Source organism: Rhamphochromis longiceps, linkage group LG19 (genome assembly GCF_057381845.1).
Source record: "Rhamphochromis longiceps isolate RC_006_pf linkage group LG19, R_longiceps_female_GT1.1, whole genome shotgun sequence".
Classification (NCBI taxonomy): domain Eukaryota; kingdom Metazoa; phylum Chordata; class Actinopteri; order Cichliformes; family Cichlidae; genus Rhamphochromis; species Rhamphochromis longiceps.
The window spans coordinates 24,262,902-24,286,614 of record NC_140575.1 but is presented as its reverse complement, the minus strand read 5'-3'; the positions used below and the strand labels follow the sequence as shown (position 1 = coordinate 24,286,614).

Sequence of the window (23,713 nt, the reverse complement as noted above, 5' to 3'; positions counted from 1 at the left end):
CATGGGTGGGAACTAGTGTGTTAGCGCAGTTAGCTCGTTAACGTGTTGGCCGTCTAGCCCCATGCACGGGGCAATCGGCGGTAGCTCGTTAACGGAGATTTGCCGTGTTGTGGCGTTAAGGTCATTTCAACGAGATTAACCTGAAAGCACTAGTGGGAACACAACGAATATGACTGCACATTTACGCTGACATCATCCTAGTGCAAAGACAAAAACAACAAGCATGCTACTAACTTTAGCCGAGTCATTTAGACAGCTGTTTAATATGCTGCTGAGAATATAGCCCAGAAGAAGCGGATAGTATAGCTTTTATTTTGGAAAGAGACATTTCTCTGTAATAAACTCTCTTTTCCAAAGATGAGTGATTCCTCAATCAGATACAGGGCTCGCAATATCGCTAGCCCGACGTCCCGGAGCTAGCGATTTTTTCAGTCGGGGTACCAAAATCTATCTCTGCCCTGCCCGTCGGGCTTTTGTAGGAAGGAAAAATATATGTCAGTGCTTTTGCATTCTTTCAGAAATGTAGCTGGGTAATTATGTCATTGGCATCGGTGAGCCACTGTCAATATGTGACATATTGAAATCGCGTTTGAATTTGCGCTTGTTCTTTGCTTTCACTTTGCAATCGCCCGAACTGTGTATAGAGAGCGACAGCACTGATCTGTGAGTGATGATAATTTGTGCACCAATTCCTCTGACATCGTCTTATTAATTGTTAGCTTACTATGCAAACATGACAAGTGAAATCTCCCACAGCTTAAACATGTGAGAGGTTGATCGCGCAGAGAATCGCTGAGCTTATGTGAGTGCGTGTGTAAAAGCAGCAGGATTTATATTTGACTACGATGACCTGGATGACTGAGAACCTTCACAGACAGATATATATTTTAGTTCTGCTGAGCCAAATAAGACAGGTCAGGGTGAAGAAGTGACAGCCAAAGAAAAGCTTACCACAAAACGGAGAAGTTATGACAAATCAGACTATAAGGCAAAAATAAAGTGCAGCTTTATGGTTTCATGGACAAAAGAATTTCTGTGGCTGCAATATGACGAGCTAAATAACCAGGGCTGCACATAAGTGGTCCGCAGGTGCGCATTCGCTGTCAAAATAAAAAACACGCACAAGGGTTAGGGTTAAATTTAAAAACTGTACTTTTGAGTTAAAATATATATTTATAATTTTAATAAATGACAAATTAAAAAGGCATGAACATTTTTTTTGTATCGAAAAAATATCGAACCGTGACACCAAAGTATCGAACCGAACCATGAATTTTGTGTATCGTTGCACCCCTATCAGCTAAAGTGAATTAATAAACTGAAGTGGGACCAAATTTCATAAATATTACCAAAACATTTTCAACAGTCTGAGATTAATTCTAAAAAACCAGGTGCACCCTCTGCTTGCATTCTTCCACTGGTTCATGTCAAGATGTCAAGGAGAACTGTTAAGGGGTCATGAGATGTCATTCATTCGCTCTACTCACACTTTCGCTTTGGAATGGGTTCAAAAAGTTGCCGCCCATTTCGCCGTCATCTCTCGGCGTCCCTGGAGGGTTGTTCATGCCCCCCATGTTATTGGGAGAACTCTAGAGGCAGAAACGGGGGGTAAAAATCAATGTTAAACTGAAAAATTGTTTCTTATTGGCAACACAGTTGAAGTGCAGAAGGCAGAGATTCTAAAAAAGTGCTTTAGTTCACAAAAATACCCAAATAAGAAGCGTTTATAGAAAATCTCATGTCGACATACCTTTGGCAACCCATCCATATCCCCAGACCCTGAGGAAGTAAAAGGAGATAAACAGGTCAATTGTTTTTGTAAGCAGTTTCTGTTTGTATACATACCAAACCATCAGTGTTCAAACCCACCTAGTGATCCATTCATGTGGTGTGGCTCCATGGCTCCCATAGCTCCCATTGGCCCATCAGGCCCAGGTCCCATAGGGAACTGGTGAAAAGGTGTGGAACAAATCTAATGAGTAACCACTAACACGATTCTCCATCCGTGACCTCTCTGATATAATTGTGATGTTTTCAGCCCGAGGTGAAGTTGAGATTGTTTAATTTATTCTCCCCACTTCATTCCCAGTCAATTCTTATTGAGCTCACTGTGGCAGCATTTGGTTTTTCTAAAGCTGGATTGTACTGGTGCCCAGTGATGTGGTTATAAGCCCTATTAGAACTGGATTATATTTTGAGGTTAAGGCTGTAATTTTAATCATTACAATAGCATCCATTATTTTAGCCAAGAATCAATGTGCAATATCTGAAAAATTAAGCAAGGCTGCAAAGTTAAACTTCTAAGAGAACAGTATAGTATTACTGTTAAAAAAGAAAAGTTATAGGAGACTCACATTGGGTCTGTTGCCTCCAGGTCCAATGGGATTCATCATCGTATAGATGTTTTCACTGGAATTAGTTGAATCTAAGAAAAAAAGAGAACAAAATGTTCAGTTTTGGGATATCAGGAGGTTGATATAAAATCTCTGAATCAAATATGAAAACAGGAAAGCGGACATGAAATAATGAGAGCACTCAGACTGACAGCACTCTGTGAGTGGACACACTCATGCTTTTTTTTTTTTTTTTTTTTTTTTTTTTTTTTTAGATGAAGGGGAAAATGGGAGACACTTCTATTTCTAATGCACAAGTGTTAGTGCTGGGGACATAGTTAGGTGACGCACCACCTGGGCTTGGCATGATGGGAGTTCCAGGTGGACCTCCTCCGCCTGGAGGACCCTGAGGAAGGAAAAAAGACAACTGTGAAATTATACTCATTGGAGCATAAATGAAGCACTCTTTAATACAAAAAAAAAAAAAAAAGCCTACACTGCATCCTAGTCAGCAGACATGCTTTTATATAAGAACTCACCACATAGTTTCCTGGAGATGAGGAGGAGTAGGCTATCTGCAAGGGGGAGGAAGAAATAAAGAGTCAGATCTGAAGGTTGAAAGATAGAGATGTTCATCTAGACAAGAAAATTAAAACTAATACAACAATCCTGCAGTAAACGGCAAGTCTGTCAGGGAGATTTTCTTCAGCTGGTGAAAATGCTTTGTCAGAAATTTCCTCGATTTTTGTGCAAGAGCTACCCGTTTATTATCTTTGGGTATTTAACAAAGGAGATGCATGACTTTGGTTTAGCATCACAGAACAACAATGAGAAAGCACATTCTTCTCAGAGGTTTAATTGGTGTTGCTTAAACTTTAGTCATCTCCAAATGTACTTGATGAACCTGGTTTTAGGGGACAAACTTGCCGGCACTGACTGATGCACCACATTAGCCGTGTTCAAAATGATCTCCAACATTGTTTAAACATGTTAAACAATTAAAATCTGTTTAGGAAAACTAGACGAGTTCATTATCAAGTTATTATACAATGCATTGAGTTTGAATATTGCCAAGTTATTGTTATTCTTGTTGCTATAAGTCTGCCTGCCACCTATTGTGTATGCGCAGAGGGCTTCAAACTCACAGAGTTAGCATTAGGACCTGGCCAAGGCCCTCTTCCTCCGGGACCCCTGAGGGGGAAAAAAAAGAAAAGTTTAGAAAGCAAACCAACAATAAAGGGAACTGGGAATATAAAGGAAATATGAGAGTTATATAAGTTTACTAGATCCAAGGATAAACTCTGGACACCTTTTTCCAACAGCTCCTCGGAATTAATGAAGAACATTTAACTGATGTCCTTTTTTTGGATTCTGCTTGCTACTAAAACTACTTGCGAATGAACAGCAGTATGTTGAAGATGAAGCAAATGGGACTTACATGTTCATTCCTGGCATTGGACCACCCATTGAGTTGGGAGGAGGCCTCATACCTCCATAATTCTAAGAGACAAGATGTTTAAAAAAAAAATCCAACACACAGTTAGAGCTTCGAAGCAAAGTTACAAGAACTTTAAAAAGATTTGATTTTGTTGAGTGCACAGGTTTCAGTGTTTTGTTTTATATTCACACATCATACACAAAACATGACTGGACTGTCAAAGGCAGATAACAAAAGACAAAAGTCTTCACCATAAGTGAGTAATGACAATTATAGCAACAAATTCAAGAAAAGTTACATTTCACCCTGTAAGAGGCGCTTCCATACAGTTATATAACCATTAAAAGCAAGCCTAAGTGCACAGCTGTCTCATTCACTATTGCAATTACTAGATGTAGAAACTAACTCCCATCAGAGTTTCGTGCCCTCTGCGCAGCCAATTTGTCATACCTGTGGGCCCATGGCCATTCCTCTGGGAGGGTTCATTCTCATTGGTCCACCCATGTTAGGATGACCTGCAAGAAAAGACCCCCAGAGTCACACACTGAAAGCAACACAGGAATTAAGAAATGCCATAGCCACTTAGAATGGTTCCTTCTAAGCCCTCTGGTAGCAACACTCGGGCCTCTGAAGCTATAATCTGCAGTTAAAATCAGCACAGACCCCTTCCTGAGCCAGACACACCCCCACATATTCAATCTATTCAGGAAGAAATAGTCACACAATCTGAATGTATACAAAATCCCCCAAAGCCCTAGTATGAAGACAATGCAGAGTTTTGTTTGTTTTTTTAACTTCTTGATTACCGACCAAATCTTTTAAGGTATTTTAAAATATCACCACTTTTAAAGTAGATTCAAGAAAATCCAAACTAAAACTTCAGTTACAGACCCATCATCTGCTCTGACCTGTAACTACGACCGGCCTTACCTTGCGGTCTTGTTGGGTCCAAACTGTTTGGCAGGAGAGGCTGAGATCCTGGGATACCACCAGGAGGCTGAGAAAAGAGAAAATTGATCAACACACTGGCATATGTTGGCATCACAGATTCTCAGTGGTGTTTAAAAAATAAAAAAAATAAAAAAAATAGATAAACACAATTCAAAATGCTGCTCAGTACCTGATTTGGCATTCGGAGTGAGGGGCGCGGTCCACCTGGATACCGCGGTGACATGAAAGGCTGCAGTAAGGAACAGGGGAAGAAAGAAAAACAGAGGGAAAGGAGGGTGGAAATTATAGGGCAAAGGAGGACACAGAGAAAACACAGTTTCTATTATTGATAGATTCAAACGCACTCAAACAGGGGTGATGGTGAGGACACAGATGAACGCAGTGGTGTTGGAGAATGAGAGATGGCAGTGAAAAAAAGTGCAGATTCATCAACTTAGTAACTTGGAAACCAACAAAATACACTGGCATAAGAGCCTATTTTCTGATTTTTCAAATCTCCCGCTTATACTAACAGCATGCACATTTGTGTGTGCTTAACGGCAGCGCTTACACAGCTCCCTGCACAGCCCGCGTGCTCTCACTGTGGTGTAAGCTGATTCGGCCTGTGGTCTGCCTGGCGTAGTTAGAGACACCTCAGGCCAACAACACCGTTCAAAACCTTAGCGGAAGCGTGTCCACACTCTCTCGCACATAAGACGGAAACCAGAAACCACAAGAATGAAGAGCTGAGCTGCCGCAGTTAATGGGTAAAGGCTAGCTTTACCTCCAGAGTGGCATCTGTAGCTACTGTTCTGGATAACTGCTGAATGACTGAGGATTGAAGTTTTTAAAGACTGGATATGTGTTTGTCAACTGGCAGGCTGTAGCAACCCAAGCCTCTGGTTGTTCTACGTGCATCAGCATACCCATGTGTTTTGTACGTATATGTGACGTTTATAATGCCTGTCCCCTGTTTTATTTATAAGGTGTTAAAACAAGTAAGCAGGGGGGAGGGGAGAGGTATGAGCATGTGTGTGTGCTAAGAGTGACGGAGAAGATAAGTGTGCAACCCCCCACAAGCTGCTCCAGGGGAGGGGCAAGGAGTGAATTATTCATCCCACACGGGGACAGCTGATTCTGGGCCTTGAAGAGGAGCTTGCGTTGCTGCCTCTGGAAGCTCGGCTTTCATAAAAAGGGGGCCCGACATCTACGGGGAGTTACCCTGAACAAAACTGGAGCTCACAGGGCTCAAGGGTGGGAGAAGAAGAAGAAGGTGTGTGAGCAGTGAATGGGAAGAAAGAGGTAGTGTGTGGGTGAGGGGTAGAGGGGAGATTTAGAGGGAATGGAAAAAAAGAGGGGTGCTTGAGAGAAAGCATTTGCTTCTTACCTGGCCATGGGGTCCCATCATGGGGTTGCTGGGGTTGTGTGGGGGGGGCTGTGCATGGGGGGACTGCTGAGAGCCGGGTGGTCCCTTTAAGAAAGAAGAGCGATATCAGAAAGGGGAGGGGCAAAATGTGGGTTTACACCTGGAGGAATTACCCAATCAAAGTTATGAGAGGAAGATGATGGGGAGGGTTGGGAAGGGGGGGGGGGGTGTCAGTGGGGAGTCTTTAATTTGAGGTAGAAGGAAGCACAAAAGTGGGAAAAGCTGCATCTTAACGTGGAGTTGAGAGTTACTCCTTAAAAACCCATAAAATGAAAAGTCATAGAGGAATAGTTTCAATGTGAGTTTGAGTTCAAACAAGCTGACAGAAATCTTAAAGCATAACCATCTCTCTGATACTTTGGTCCTTCTTGTTGGAGGATTAAATGTATTCGCTAAATCCACATGGGGGCAGTATTGCCCAAGGCTCACTGCAACAGGACAGGCAGCAGCAGGACAGGCACAAGAGGTAACTTCAAACCAGAAAGATGATACTGGCAAAAACAAGAACAGGTTGGAAGTTTTTCCCTGCTTATCGTCAGCCTACTTCAAAGTAAAACGCGTGATCCTGTGAGGGACCCCTCTGCTGGTCTAAAACACTGCATTGTTATTGCCCACTTCTCACCCAGAGACACGCGGTTAACGGCCTCTAATAAAGAAGTCATTATGCAACAGTCTTGTTTCTGCTCCATCACTGTTAGTGCTTTCAGTGCTTTGGTTTTTTTCCTTTTCCAGTTGTCCGAAGAAAACAAAAGCTGGCTGATTTAATGGTAAATGGAATTTTCCATGTATCCCTCCTAGGCATCCGGACACACACAAAGACAGCACACCGATTACCTCAGTGAGTCTGGTAGTATTTGGACAGTGACAACATTTTTTGTGAATTTATCTCTGCACACACCCAATAATAGATCTAAAACAAAGCAATTCAGTGTAGACTTTTGGCATAATCCTAGGGAGTTCAGCAAAAATACTACGGTCGAAATAAATTATTGCAATTGTTTAAAAAAAAGAAAGAAAAAAAAAACTGTAGTTAGGCTCAAAAGTAACTACACAAACTCTCAAAAAAAAAAAAAATCATACCAAACGGCACGATTTTAAATACCTGATACACAAAACTCTTGCAGTCAATGACTGCCTAAAGTCTCAAATGCATTGACATGACCAAAGGTTAGGTTTCCACCCATGAAATGCTTTGCCAGCCTTTTACTGCAGCCTCATTAAGTCGCTGCTTGTTTGTGGGTCAGTCTGCCTTCAGTTGTCGTCACTAAATGAGAAACATGCTGGGTTGGGTTGATGTCCGGTGACTGACCCAACCATTTAGCAACATTACATTTCTTTGATTAGGAAGCTCTTGTGTTACTTCCGTTGTACATTTTGGGTCATTTTAGAGTCCCACTGTGAAGAGCCATCTGGCCAGTTTAGCAGCAGGCTGCCTCGGTGCAGGGGCTATAGCCATGTACACTTCACAACTCATCCTGCTACTGCTATCAGCAATCACATCAGCAATAAACACAAGTGACCTCGTTCCACTGGCAGCCATATATGTCCATACCATTGCCTCGACCATGTTTGACGGATGATGTGGCATGCTTAAGATCGTAAGAGTTTCCTTTTCTTCTCCATATGCTTCCCATCATTTTAGCAGAAGTTAGATGTGGTGTGGGCTTACAGGCCTTTTGATGTTGCTAAGCTCTCCAGCGCATTCCTTCTTTTTAAGAATGCACCATATTGTTGATTAGACCACTCCTAAAGTTTCCACCATCTTTGTTATGTTTTTTTGCATCGAAATCTCTTTGGACCTCATGCTGAAAGTCCCAGTGAGCAGCTACCAAATGCACATTCAACTCCAGACCTTACTTAATCAAGCGGGGGGGGGGGGGCGCGCACCTGCGTGCGTCCTAACTACTTCTAGTGCTTTAAAATGTAACGGTTAAATTTAAAAAATGTCCATAAGTGCTAAACAGTCAGTTCAATATTATAATTTTTCAGATGAAATGAAGAAATCAGCTGACCAACAGAATCTGAGCCAATCGCTTTGTACAACTGACTACCAAAAGTCGCTTCTTTTTTTCTTCAAATGCATAGAGACAGACATCAATTCCATACAACTGCTTGTGTTTGCTGGACAGACAACAGACCAACTGCTTGCTTGAGTAAGAAATAGGTGTACTAATTAACAACAAACAACAACAAGATTAGATGGGGTCTACTTTATTGTACGGACCAATATCTGTCTGGGGCAGCAGAAGGGCGGCCTTGATAAAAAGCTCTTAATGAATGCAATTCATGGAGAGAGAAAAAAACCTTGAAACTTTGTAATAAAAAAAGAAAAGAAACCACTTGACCCAATTAATATGAGGTCAGCATCTCAGAAGAAAATTTGAACAACCAACAACTATTATAATCTATTAGCGAATTATTTTTAAACACAAAAATGTCAAACGTCTCAGCTGCGAAGATTTGCTCTTTTTGCAGAATGATGGAAATTTGAACTGTTTGTTTTTATTTTGAACTCTTGCTCGTAAACTTAAGTCATATCTTGAAGCTGTCATGTCTTATCTGACATACTGTAGACAAAATAACAACTCAAAAACAAGAAAAACATATCGACTGGTTATGAAAGTCATCAGCAGCCGCTGCTTGGATCTCGTATGTCCTTGACAGATTTCTGCATAGCTGCTTGTGTTGTATGTTAAGAGCATTTAAATTTGTGACTGCTTTAGCTGAAAAAAAAAAAAAAAAAAAAGATATGGTGAAAGCAAGAGTTTAGCATTTTTTAAAAGTCAAATATCAGAGGAGGTATTGTTTAGGTGTCGAGCCTGACGTTCTTAACAGGATTTCAAACAACGCTCTGCCTGCGTGAGCCACATTTGCAGTGAACAACCGAAGCTTTCTGTTACAGTAAGGTCGCTTGAACACAATGTGCACACAAACACAGACACACAAGCCATCGTCCAATCTTACTCCTCCACCAATGTTATAAATAGCACTTCCATGCATGTCTCGTCACCCCCTCTCCCCCCTACCCTTTCCCTTGCTTATTCACAGTCATACTCTCACTAGCCCCCCCACCACCATCAGCACCACCACCCTCACTCTCAGCCAGCAAACAATAGGGTGGGACGTAGCCACAGAAACAAACAGTGGGCCACAATCCTGGTGGCACTGATCTTTCACATTTCCCTCTCTTCTTACTCCTCCACTCACCCCTCTTCCTCTCCATCCTTCCCTCTCCCTTAATGTGTCACTCGCTTTTTCGCTCCTACTCTTCGCCATCACCTTATCGTGCCTCCTGCCAAATGCCAGTGCTGTCCATCACACCACTGCCTCACAGTGTTTTTGTTTGTGAATGTGTGCTCGCATGCTTGCACGTGTTTGTATACTGTGTGCGCGTTTGCATGTCTCGTTCTCGTCACTCTTCAGACAGCCATCTCCCACACTAAAACCTTTCCCTTCACAGACCCGGGACAGGTCAGAGACAGACGAGATGGAGATGGAGGAGTGGAGAGAGGATGAATACGGGATGGCTGAATCACAAATCGGCTGAACAGCAGCCCAGCGAGCGCAGAGCCACAGATGAATGAACAGTATGAGCTTCAGAGGCTCTGGTGGGTGTAAATATCTAGAGTGGAATAAACAGTATTTGGAAAAATGTGGAGGGAAAAAAAAAAAAAACACCAAAAAAAAACAAAAAAACCCTGCTACCCAAACTGCAACTATGCTGTCATCTGATTAAACTCCATATAGATTTTACTGTGAAAGTCTTAATTAGTAGAACCTGACTGATATCGGAAGTCAAATTAAAGGCTTAAAAAACAAAACAAAAAAACGGGTATCTGATCAGTATCTTAAGAAGTCTAATAACTGAGGAAAACCCTCCTTTTACCGTCTATAAATATAACAGATATTTTCAATTAGCAGCAAAGCCATGCCTTTTTCTTTAGATAAACTTTAGGTTAAGAAAATGTTCCTGTCTTCTTGTGTAAATAAACCACCAACTGGGCTAATCAAATATTGCTCAGTAATTAAGGTGCAAACAAGGCTGCTTTTATTTGCTACTTAAAAAAAGTTTTCATAAAATAAAAGTCAGCTTCTGTACAGAGAAGACTGTAATTACTGTCAGAATAATAACATGAATGAAAATTTAAAAAGAAACCTGAATAATTTCTCAACTGGGAAATGTCCATGTTTAGTGCAACTACTATAAAATGTGCTAACAATAAAATAAGAAATTGCTAGTTTATTGCTCTACAGAAATAAGTGAACATCGGACAAGGAAGTCAAAGAGTAGACTAAATATAGATTATTTGTTTTGGGGAAGTCAGAAATGAATGAATGGCAGATGGGGTAAAATGAGAAGTGGGTTTGGTGATGACACAAGAGTGGGGTCATACCTGGAAGAAGCCTGGGGGCATGGGACCACCTGGCATGGCATCATTGGGTGGCATGTTGCCCATCACTGGGCTTGGCGCTGCTGCTGCGCTCTGGAAAACACAAACAGATGAATTCGATATGGTGTTCAACGTGTACATGCATCCTTCACTGCTCTACCCTAATGTATATGTGCATGATGCCGCATTGGCCAACAAACGACAACAGGGAGCAGTGGCTGCACCTGCATTTGCCCCCCCCCAAAAAAAAACAACTCCATTTAAAGTTTAAATGTTAGATAGAAGAGAGATGTATTAACCCCCCCATCTCTTTCTTTAGGCAAGGCCAGCAATGAAAAGAAAGACTTCAGGGAGAAACATTGCAAAAATATTCAAACACTTCAGAAGAGGAACAATCATAAAATGTCAGTGACACAAAGCTGTAAAGAGACCTGTGCCTGTACTCTGATCTATTCTATCATACACCCAGGAATAATGTCCTGACCAACACAGCAGTTATTTATTTGCACCGGTGATAATGAGTACATACTTTTATGCTTCTTTCATTAAAAAGCTTTTCTCTGTCACAAACAACAGAAATATAACGGCTAATATTAGCAAACTCCTTCCTTTTCATTTCTTGGAGATAAATGAAAACAACACTGACTCTATAATAACGTGCAGCTGATTTGCAAAGCGATCTAGGAACACCGCATATGTAGGAGTTTGTAGCTTGAATGTACTCATATGGAACTAATCACCCTGAAACTGCATTTCAACATCCTAACAGATGCTCCATAGGTCAGCTAGTAAAGTTGAAAAATTTTGCCAATTTGTTTTTTGAAGTTCTCAACGACTATTCCACAGGTCCTTTCTCATTACAAAGAAGCCAAGTGTCAGTAATGGCATATTTGGATCCAGTTTAAGAATCTGACACAAACTACACAATTTGTTACATTTAATTTATTTCAAAATTCAACTAATTTTAATGAATTCAGGAAAAATCTTCATATTTCATGTCTTAAGAAACATTTTGATCGATTTGAAGTATAGTGATTACTTCCTGGTCAGATCACAACAGAGACAAGTGTCATCTCATGTTTCATGAGCTACATATAAAAAAAAATGGTTATGAAATACAGTTCAGCACCAAACCAACTTACATTAATTTATTGTAAACAATTAAATTACTCAAAACTTATCTTCATTACAAGCTTTCATAAGTACCTAATGAGTACTGACAGAGGTTAAATATAGTAACAAGTCTTCTGCAAATAGGTTGATCTTACAGAGTTCTTGCTAATTTTTAGAAAATGAAGCAATCAAGATATTTGAGACACTTAAAGACTGTTTTGTTAGAAGGCCACTGAATCTTTTTTTTTCTCTTCTTCAGTTTTTCTGAATAACATTTAACTCCAAAGCAATTGTCCATTAGATTTTTGGGCTAACATTCCCTATAGGATAAACACAGTGTCTTTAATAGTACTCCATTTACTCTACAAATCTAAGGATGTTTAATTACAAATGCTACATTTCTCGCTTAATAGAAATTTATAAAATCAGTGAGCAATTATGTTATTGTTATCTTAAGGACAAACACAGAAAGCATACCACTCAACTAAAACAAATCAGATGTAACACCAATACTGTCTCCAGTCCCCTTTACGTCAGTCAAACAATATGGGAGAATAAAATTAGAATCTAGAATAGGAAAAGGGGGGCAGAATGATTCAGCCCGGGAGTTAAATATGATATAACTGTATTCTTGTCAACACACATAGAAGGAGACGCATGTTCAGAGTGCTTACATAAGCAAGCCGGAACAAACACATGTGCACGCAACCACATGAACGCGGAATCGCACAGACACACAAAGGCTTGCATCACAGCCTCATAAAGTGCAGCCCTTCAGTACAGAAAAGCAGACAGGGGAGAACCGCAGGCTACAGGACAGAACAGAGAGGGGGTTTAAGACCCAGGGGAGGGAGTTGCTCTAACAAATACACAGACACACACTTTTGCACATCTACAGATCCTCCAGCACGCACAACTGACAAACACACTATATCCATATGACACACGCTGCATGCATGGACAACACATACCACCAGTTACACAGATGTACACAAACACGCTTGCCGTCCTCCTTCTCCCATCTGAAACCAAAGCACACAAACTGAAATATCACAAACGCACGCACACACACCTCCCCCCATCTTTATGCTAATTCTGCTAGTGAACATGAGCAGGCCACCGAGTCCCTGGGGAAGAAGCAGGGTAGGCTGCCTCTTTCTCTCCTTCTCCATCCTTCCTCTTTTTCTTCCGAACACTTTTCTCGCCATCTTTCCTCCTATTCGTGACCCCCACACTCATTTGTCTTGGCACTGGTGCACACACATGCACAAACACACATACGGCACACACATATCCCTGTGCCCCAACCCTTGTACTATCCCTCCCCATCCACAACCTCTCCTCCCCTCAGTCCCCCCAGTAGGGTGTCAGCAGCTTGCAGAAGCTGTTGCTATGGAGACAGGTCCTATCTGCACTCTGTCCCCCTGGCATCCCCCGCTCCAGGAGCACGGAGACAGAGAGAGAGAGAGAGAGAGAGAGAGAGAGAGAGAGAGAGAGAGAGAGAGAGAGAGAGAGAGAATAAGAAGATGCAGGAGAGTGAGATTGGAGAGTGAGTTAGAAGATACAAGAGTGAGACAGAAGGAGATAAAAAGAAGAAAGAAAAAAAACAAAACACGAAGGGAGAAAAACAAAGAACATGCACCAAAAATGGTTTCTGCTCACAATCAATCACTCAGTCACATTATTTTTATGGACTATTAATGGCCAGTTATCTCCTCACACATTCCCTAATTTGCTGATTGAAAATGAATGCAGACTGAAAGCGTGTAGACTGAGCGCGGTTGCCACGAGCAAAAATGAAGGTAGATTTAATATGCAGTTGGACTTTATTAAAATCAACTGGCCTGGGGAAATACAAAAGAATCCAGCAGTGCCTTTTTTCCTGTGTGTTTGTAGTGGCACGTACAGTAGTGTTTATATCCACCTCTCCATTTCTACCTCTGAAGTGGAAGACAGTCAGAAAATCCTGCCCCCATTGCATTTTATCACAATAACGTGATTTACAACAAATCAGATCTCCAGGAATGGGTTGACATTTGTGAAGGTAAACGTTAAATGCTAATTCACAAAGAACATGTGTGTACAGGGGCGACAAGTGTGTAAACTTATGAAAAGAAGCAAGTTCAAGAAGACATAATAATCCACAGCAGATATTAGTACTGCACTAATTAGCTGATATAATAGCAACGTGGAGTTGAGTTGAATTATTCATTTCCAGGCAGAAGCATGGAAAAGTCTACAAAATAAGGAGTGCATGAAAGAAGCACCTGGTGGCAACACAAACTCTTTAATGTCTGACATGCAGCAGAAAGAAGAATGTGTCTCTTTTATAGAAGCCGGCAGAAAAGTTCAACAAAACCCACGGGACGCATTTTCAAATGCCTGGGAATATTTACACTGTTTAAACTGTAAACTATATTTTAATGGCCTTCCGCGGAGCGCTGCACAAACACTGTGTCAAAGCATCCTGGTGCAGCATCTGCTCAAAAACAATATCAGGTGAGTTTTTTTATGTTACCTGGCTATCAACAACACGGAATCTGGGCCAGAGACCTGATCTGTACCTGAGCTATATAAAGAAAAAAAAAACAAAAACACAACATTATCTTTTAAAAACTCAAATTCAACTGGGTGCACCTTCATGAATTATGATTTTGTGTGTACGATTTTGGTGACAACAGGTGGACTATGGCTTATGGAGCTCATCCATTCAATTCAATTGGGTTTTATGTTTACAACATACTGAGCTGACAAAGGGTCGCAGCTGAAACAACAGCACAAGTATCAACATTGAAAAATAATGGATTTACACTTTCCTAATGAAAAGTATTCAATTATTAGCGTTAAACTTACATTATGTATTCTTTCCTTCCACCAACATCTTTACCTTTTTAGGGTTTTCATTTCTCAGCCACTCCATACTCGTTCACAACTTGGCAGGAGAGCGTAGCGACCTCTGGACTTACATAGTCACATAGTGTTGATCTTTCTTTAACTATTAAACAAGAAAGGCTTCAGTAACATTTATCACCCTAACCTGTACAGGCTATGATTGCCACACAGGTGTTTCCATTCTATTCATGATATTCTACTCAGAAATTCAAATCTTCATTATTCGCACTAAATATATTTACAGCTAGCAAAATATACTGAAGATAAATTTGAATCATTCAGAGAGTGGGCCCGCCTGTAGCCCACTCTCTGATGAGTACATCCACAGTTTATTAAGACTCTGACAGACACCTCAAACGAAGCATTAATTGGGTACACTGACAGTCAGAGAGCCTTGGTTCATATCATCCGACTGTCTTCCCATGCTTCCTGTTTCTCTCTATTGCACACTTGGACAAAAGGCCAAAAAAAGTCTTCTTAATAGACTGATGTTTGTACTCTTATCACACCTTTTCTGATTTGAGCCTGGATGATGATTTCTGTGACAAGTCACCCTTCATCTTTTCCTGTTATTTCTGGATTATACACTATCCAGTGAGGCAAAAATACCTCCCACTCACATACCAGCAACAATAATAATATTCATTCAATCCTATTGATTCAATTTTCTAACATATGAAGTCATTAGTTACCAAGCAAAGAGTGAAGACGGTCTCTTGGGCTCTGTAAAACCTTTGACGTGCATTTGTTCGTTCCATGAAAATAATTTTACACTTGAGGCAGCTTTCAGTAAGCTGACTGTACCAAACTCTTCAATGACCTCACTTTATTGAAGCAGTTTCCTCCTGGTTGGAGTGAGATGAGTTTAAGTAGTTTAGCCTGTGGAAATCAGGATGAACTCAGACGTATTCCACCCTCTGCCTCGCTACCAGGGTGGCAAAATATTTCAAGCTCTGACACCTTAATCCAGAGTTGAGACTGCTTTTCCTTTTCAGCACAAACTCATGGTGTTGATGAATAATCTATCAAAGAACAAGACACTAATGATTCTGATTGGCTCGTATAGTATAGTATGTAGATAGCCTATACAAAATAGCATTGATCCTTCCCTCTCCATTTCCCTCTCCCCACTCTCACCCATAGGACCTACCGGACAGATCAATAGTGCTCAACACATTATTGACCTCCGCCTGATACCTTTCACAGGGATAAAGACAGAGATATAAACACTGGATGGAAAGAAGGGCGTGAGGTAGGAAGAGACAGCAGATGCACCTGTATGTGTGTGCTTGTGTCTGTATTTATGTGTGTCCCTGCCTGGAGAGGTACTAATCTACATTCTGGTTCACACTGATATGTACCTCATCACTGTCTCCTTGACCTGCTGTCCTTAGCGAACGGGGGGGGGGGGGGGGGGGGGGGGGGTAAGAAAGGCAAAGGAGTGAGGATGCGAGACAGAGTATATGGAGATGGGAGGGGGGAAAAAAATAGCTGACTGTGGTGATCTGGCTAATTTGCCCAGACCAAACAGTATGTTTCACTCTGGAGCAACAGGATATGGCTGCTCCTCTCACCGTCACGTCTGACAAACACGCGTGCACACACACAGTCTCTGAAAACCCAGCTGGTCCTCAAAACTGGCACAACGTGCACGCTAAACACACACGCACTTCCCCAAACGCTGCTGCCAAGGTAGCAGTACTGAACCAGACAGGCGGACTTGTGCGCACACACCGGATGACAGCACTAATACATGCTGCAGACACAACATCCACTTAGCCAACGCTCCAGAGAGATGGCAGAGCGTCCAAAAGACAAGACTATGGGTGGAATGAGAACAGCAGTGAATAACAGTATAGATTCAAATCAAGGAGAAGGAAGAACTGAAATTATTATGGATGTTTTAGTATTATTACTAGTATTCTAAGTAATACAGTAATAAATAACTAATATATATATATAAAAACACACTTCTTTCTCTCTTACATACTTTATTCTGCAATGCAAAAAGCATAAAGTTCTCCATTTAGCTGATCTGGAGTCAGCCAGTGACAAAAATATAGATTGAAATAAAACATGCTTGTGTTTTATGTCTCTTTGCTTTTAATAGAGGAATTTGTACATACATACAAATACTGTTTTAACAGGATTATAGACATTTTTAAAAAAATCACTGTGGTAATGCGACTTATATGAAATTTCAGGAATTTAGAGAGATTTCTGTTTAATGTGGTCAAAAGAGGAAGAAAGCAGCAGTTACACAGCAGGCAGCAATTTGGCAGAATAGTTTGGGTTTTTTATTCAATTGCATCTAAGAGGCTTTCTCCTTAAACTATTCACAGTGAAAACATATTGCAGGTTGTTTAATATGCTGCATGTCGTCAGCTGGTTTTAATGGATTTTTTTCAGGAGAAATTGCTGTATAACAAAGAGCTGCTTTCTGTCACTAATGCTTCATTAGGTTTAAACACTTTATGGCATTAAAGGAAATGGTACAAATATTATTACGCTGCTACTGTCCTCCAAGGCATCAGAAAGTGCTGAAAAGCACCAAAACACTAGTGATGGGATTTCCGGCTCTTTTTAGAGATCCGGCTCTTTCGGTTCGACTCACTAAAAAGAGCCGGCTCTTTCGGCTCCGAACCGGCTCTTCAGGTTGTTTTGTTGCTTTAATTTATTTATTATTAACAATAATATAAAATTATGCACAAAAGGAATTACTAACGTAAAAACAAGTGGTTTTATTTATATATGTTTATATATAAATATATGCGGTGGCCCCTAGAGACAAAACACGTACAAACTCCAAAACACATTTCTAGCATGAACTGAACTTCCAAAGCAGAGCTACTAGATCACTTAAATTACACAATTGAAAGCATGTGTGTATTGTTTGTGTATTTATACACAGGCACTCATATATATATATATTCAAATAATTTAAAAAAAAGTTCATTTACCTGTTATTACCACACACCAAATCCGGTCGTTGGTACTTGCTGGCTTGTGTAGCCACAAGATAACAAAGGCTCAACACTGCGCCCAGCATCCTGGAGCACTTCTGTTGTCTTTTGTACGTGTTTTGAGTTTTTATGTGCTTCTGAGTTTTTATATGCTTCTGAGTTTTTACGTGCTTCGGAGTTTGTACGTGTTTTTACGTGTTTTGGAGTTTGTACGTGTTTTTACGTGTTTTGGAGTTTGTACATGCTTCAGAGTTCGTACGTGATTTGAAGTTTGTATGTGCTTTGTCTCTAGGGGCCACCGTAAATATACTTTTATTTATTCACTCCACATAAAATGTAATAAATAAATCATATAATACAAAAATCAACTATTCACATTTCAAGTTTTAACTATTTAAATTTTCAGCTTTTTCCTTTCACAAATTTAAAGTGAAAAGAACACAAAACACTGCAAACCACAACACAATTAAATATAAATTATAATATGAAAACTAAAAGAACATGCATATTCTCTGTCATATGGACCTGCATAAATAAACTTTCTCAATCCTTTATCATCTGCAACCGAAAATAGTTGTGGATGATTACTATACCTTTCTAATGTTGTTGTCCCTGCCTCTCTTTCTCTCTCTCTGGCTCTGTTCCTGTGCTACTGAGTGTAACTACCGCCCCCCCCCCCCTCTGCCCAGCGTAAAGCACAAGGCTCGCGTGCAGAGTGAAGCGGAAAAAAAGTGCGAGAGAGAGGCTGAGAGAAAGAAAAAAAAAAAACCCACGTGACGGCTCGCGATAAGGAGCCGGCTCGCGTCGTTCACGTCAAAGAGCCGGCTCTAAGAGCCATTTCGTTCGCGAACGACCCATCACTACAAAACACACACCAGTACAGATATACTATAACTTTAAATACATGCTGTTTTCAAATTTCCTGTAGTTTTTTTTTTTTATAGTGTTATTGATTTACACATAGTTGGAAATTACAGTTGCTCTATTTAAAATAATAACAAAAGCAGCTATCTTTAATTTCCTTCTCTATCCATTTGGTATGTTCACTGAACTCCATTTTCAAATACCTCAATTGTCTCTTGGTTGTGTCTTTATACCATCAACACTGCCCTCTTCTCTTCAGTGCTAGTAGGCATTGTGGGTAAACAGCTAGATTAGCCAATCAATCTTGTCTTGAGAAAAGGGGTTGTAGGGGTGGGGGTGGTGGGTGCAACAAGAGAAGGAGACTCAGAGCGAGTGATAAGCGAAGTGAGAGGAGAGGGGGTGGGCTGGTTTGTTAGATCTAAGAAAGAGTAAGAGGTAGAGTTAACAAGGAAGAGAGGTTAAAAAAAGTTTTTGGAATGAATGGGGACAGAAGACAGATGCGGATGTGGGGGTGTTACAGAGGTACTCAACGCTGCAAAAATATGACGTGAATAGGACAGAGCTGCAGAGTGTATGAGAAGAAGACGGGGAAGGAGTTTGAGAAGGTAACAGAAAATGGCAGAAGAGCTTCCTGAAGAAGCTTTAAAAGCAGAAAAATTAAATAAATAAAACTCAAGGGCCTCTATAGCCGAGCAATGAGCACTCGTGACCCCTCGTCCTAGATGAATACATCCCCAAGCTCATTCAAAACATAAATTCAAATAAATCCATTAAAAAATAAAAATTAAAAAATAAAAAACAACACACAATAATTTAGCAGAAATACTCATTTATGAAACACTTTATACTATCACTCATTAACATAAGTGATCAAGCTAGCAGTGCTAAATTACCCAGTAAGCAAATACTTGCAAAAAGATGTTGCTGAAAGCTGAATGACAAAAATTCACTTAATAGAAGATTACCAAGTAATACAACACAGCCCATGACAAGAATCCCTGGTCTTGGTCTTATTGACAAGCACTGATTAAATTATACATACATATACATGGTGTTTGCCTTGGCTTCTGTTTTTCTCATGTTTACTGCACTTCAGCTAAATATTGCCACATTAAACACATCACTTTAAAGATGTGTTTGAAATTTATAAAGCTATTTAAGCATGAATTAAAAACCTATACAAAGAGATCTATGAATATTACAGGTAATTTTCTATTGAAAAAAAAAAATACACAAACAAATCAACTATATTATAACCCCTGTAGTACTTTTATAACCCGCATCCAAAAACTAGCCAGACCTCATTTGTGTCTCTGCACCCAGCGGACAGAACTGTAATAATGTTCCTTAAACGCTGGCGTGCACTCCTGCAATCCTCAAAAGAGTAAGAAACTGTTTTAACGTAAGGTGAAATGCCTTTTTCTTCAGTGCCTCTAACTGGCTCGTTCTTTTGAAACCAGTAGAAAAGGACCTGTGCTCAGAGACCAGCCTCGGGGGACAAGAGCCAAAATTAAACCAGTCCCATCTCCTTTGCTTTATCTCTGCTAGGAGCAGACATGCAGTTCACCCATCTACATTTATACACAGGGTTAACTGGAAGGAGGGTATGAGCCCATCCACCCTCCTATTATGGGCTGGCTGCCAAAGATGCCCCCCACCCATCCAAACACACACACTCACACATACACACACACAAATCCCTGGCTTAGCCTCGGCCCAGTGCTGGGATTACCGGATTAGAACTCTATTCCATTATCTCCTCACACTATACAGCGCATGCACACACACACACACACACACACACACAAAAACACGCACACACAATGCCACACTGTCTTGGCCAAAGCGGACACGCCGAAGACAGACACAGTGTCAATCAGAGCAGATGACTTTTACAGACATGACAACAGAGTTACAGTTTCTCCTCATGCTGGAATAAAAACAACACTTTGCATTATTGCTGCAGAAATCTGGAGTTGTTGTTTGAGGAATTCCTCAGCAAGATGGAAAATCAGGAATAACAATTAGGAGGCCATCCAAATGAACTGATTTCAAATGAGACACTGAATCCTTACAAACTATGGAAACCACAGCTGACCCCGACCTTTGAAAAGAATTTAAGCCATTCTCACCTATGAAGTTCAGAAAAACAATTAAAAAAAAAAAAGTGTGTTGCTGAATTGCGATTCTATGTTAAGTAAAGCTAAAGACATGATTAATATAAGTTGGTAACAAGAACACACTTTTAGAAGCAGGGTTTTCATGGCACTGCAAGGATATTACACTGTGTGGTGTCGTTTCAAGTGGTGCATTGTAACAACATTATACATTGTAACAAAGAGAAACACCGACTTGCAATCTACCTACATAATGTCATTTTCAGCAACACCACAGAATGAGACCCTTTGGATTTCCATAATATTCCCTCAGTTTTTTCCTCTTGCTGTTTCTCAAATTGTTTTTATTTTTCTGCTCCTCTGAAGTTTCTTCCTTTTCTGTCAATTATTGATGCACCTTAAGAAATGAGGAACCATAGGTTTGGTATGGAAATGTTCCCTGCTCAATCATACTTGGGTCTAACACATGTCCATGCATGCCATTCAGCATGTGTGACAGCAAAACTCAAGAAGCCTGGTGCACATAAATTGATCTTCTTGACGACTTCTGAGTTGAACACTGCATTTTTTTATTCGTTTTATTTTAATTACATGGCTTTAAGCAGTTAAAAGGAGACCTATAAACTTATTTCTGGCTCCACGGTTTTATTCTTGAGCTCTACTGAAATTGGTTTGTATGATTCAGTTTAAAATAACCTTTGTCTTACACTGGTGCCTTTTTGCAGCTACCTTTCCTTCTTGCTTTCAGCTAACTTTAGTCTAAAATGCCTGCCTCTTGTAAACAGGTCTACACAGCACATGGTTGGGGTTGTTGACATGACCATTTTAAGAACATCAACTGTAACCGACATATGAAACTAGTCAAGAACAATTTTGAAGTTTGAAGAAGTCTCTGAAATACTTTAAATGAGTATCTAGCACTGTAACGGTATACATACACAGACACAAGACAGAACATAGGGGGGAAAAGCATTTTCAATTAAACTTTTTTACAATTTGTGTGAGTGGATCTTTAAGTTGTTCTTGAAGCCAAAGGACAAATATTGAAAAGTTTCAGCCTTTGAAATGATCAGAATGTTTGTGTGTTAGATCAGACAAAAGGAATTTGAGGATTTCCACCTTAAACATAAGGACAGACATTCCCCATGTCCTTGTACTTTATAGGCCAAACATCAACTAATCAAGAAAAGAATGTATCAATGAATTGTTAAACGACCGTTAGTTAGAACTTTACTTCTGGTTAGCAGAAGTGTCTCATATGGACCACGTTTTTTTTCTTCTTTTTAATCCAGTCAGCCAGTATTCGCTGTTGTTCGAGAAACATTTTCATTATACTTAATTATAATATTTTCAGTCCTAAAAAAGACATTTTTTATATACACACACACATATATACATATATATATACACATATATATATATGTATATATATATATATATATGTAGCAGCTGGATAGCGTAGTGGTTAAACTACACGCCTTTGGAACAGAGGATCGCAAGTTCGATTCCTGCCTGGGGCGTCTGTATCCAGTAAGGGTCCTAAGGCTAGACCCCCTATGCTAAGCAAGCCTACCGCAGACATGAGCGAGACAGATAAATATGAAGGCATGCCGGCTCGGACGTCGCCCGGATCAACAAGGTCCGCGTCAGGTGTTGAGGAACCAGGGCACCCTGACGAAAAGTGGGCTACTGGAACAAGAAGGCATCGGTGGGCAAGGGACGAAAACAGGGCGTTGTTGGAATGCTACTACGCAAGTAACCCCGGCGGAAGGGGCTACATGAATAGGATGAGGGACCTATGGATTGTTCGATACCCAACATCCACAATGACGGCGAAACAACTAGTAGCTCAGTGTTCCAACATTCGAAAGAAGGGACTGCTCTCACAGCTAGAGATTGACGAGGTACAACACAAATGCTACGGCAAGGAGGAGTCAGGACGCCAGGTCAGGGGGGAGATATCATCACCCCCACCCGAGATTGGGTACATAGCCCCAAGTGCGATAGGAGAAGGATCGTTGAGTGCGAGAGGAACTGACCTGAAAAATAGGATCATGGCCAAGCTTGAAACCTGGATCCCCCGTAGCCGGTTACCAAGATTACGTGAAGTACCCTCAGAAGGACTGCTAGATGATGTTAATGCAGCACTACGGGCAATACCTACAACCACGATTACCGACACTAACAAGCTGATCTACAATACGGCAGCAGTGATCAGTGAGATGCTTGGCTACAAGTTGAACAGCCACAAGGGGCAGTACCCTCCATGGAGAAGGAGGCTAGAGGGCAAGATCAAAGTAGCACGGAGGGAGGTTAGCCAACTAACAGAGTTGCAGAAAGGTGCGACAAATAAGGTGCCTAAGAAATACAGCAAGCTGTCCATACCTGAGGCCTTGGAAACTGCCAAGCAAAGACTCACAGCCTTGGCCAGCCGCTTGAGGAGGTACACCAGAGAGATAGAAGGCAGGAGAATAAACCAGCTGTTCTCCACAGAACCAGCAAAGGTGTACTCTCAGTGGCAAGGGAACAATAAGAGAACAGCACCACCAAGGCTGGAGACAGAGCAATACTGGAAGAGCATATGGGAGAAGGACGCAACCCATAACGGCAATGCTCAGTGGCTAGTGGATCTGAGGGCAGACCACAGCGACCTCCCTGAACAAGGTCCAGTAACCATCACAGTGGCAGATATCCAAGAAAGGGTCTCCAGTATGAAGAGTTGGACAGCACCAGGGCCCGACATGGTTCACGCCTACTGGCTGAAGAAGCTGACTGCACTCCACGAGCGTCTGGCAGCACAAATGAACCAGCTGCTAGTTAACGAGAGACACCCGGAATGGCTAACTGAAGGCCGGACGGTCCTGATCCCCAAGGACCCCAAGAAGGGACAGGTCCCATCCAACTACCGACCAATAACCTGCCTCAGTACTACATGGAAGCTCCTGTCAGGCATCATATCGGCTAAGATGAACAGGCACATGGGTCAATACATGAGCGGGACACAGAAAGGAATTGGCAAGAATACCAGAGGTGCAAAACACCAGCTACTGGTAGACAGAACAATCAGCCGAGACTGCAAGACCAGACTGACCAACCTGTGCACTGCCTGGATTGATTACAAGAAGGCCTATGACTCAATGCCCCACAGCTGGATACTGGAATGCCTAGAATTGTACAAGATCAATGGGACCCTAAGAGCCTTCATCAGGAACTCAATGGGGATGTGGCGTACAACACTAGAGGCCA

General features: G+C 41.1%; 1 protein-coding gene across 3 annotated transcripts in view; it reads right to left on the bottom strand.

Moving 5' to 3' along the window:
• Nucleotides 1–23,713, bottom strand: part of LOC146646816 (single-stranded DNA-binding protein 3) — a 44,492-nt gene that overhangs the window by 4,105 nt on the left and 16,674 nt on the right. For 2 of the 3 annotated variants that reach the window (XM_085391123.1, XM_085391121.1), the window contains exons 5-17: nt 10,522–10,611; nt 6,089–6,172; nt 4,892–4,951; nt 4,702–4,768; nt 4,222–4,286; nt 3,772–3,833; nt 3,479–3,524; nt 2,873–2,908; nt 2,685–2,739; nt 2,355–2,425; nt 1,870–1,948; nt 1,751–1,779; nt 1,488–1,589 (exon numbers count right to left, since the gene is read on the bottom strand). In XM_085391123.1, coding sequence (XP_085247249.1) covers nt 1,488–1,589; nt 1,751–1,779; nt 1,870–1,948; nt 2,355–2,425; nt 2,685–2,739; nt 2,873–2,908; nt 3,479–3,524; nt 3,772–3,833; nt 4,222–4,286; nt 4,702–4,768; nt 4,892–4,951; nt 6,089–6,172; nt 10,522–10,611 — 846 coding nt within the window. The remainder of the gene's footprint in view (nt 1–1,487; nt 1,590–1,750; nt 1,780–1,869; nt 1,949–2,354; nt 2,426–2,684; nt 2,740–2,872; nt 2,909–3,478; nt 3,525–3,771; nt 3,834–4,221; nt 4,287–4,701; nt 4,769–4,891; nt 4,952–6,088; nt 6,173–10,521; nt 10,612–23,713) is intronic. The other variant, XM_085391122.1, reaches the window with a different exon arrangement.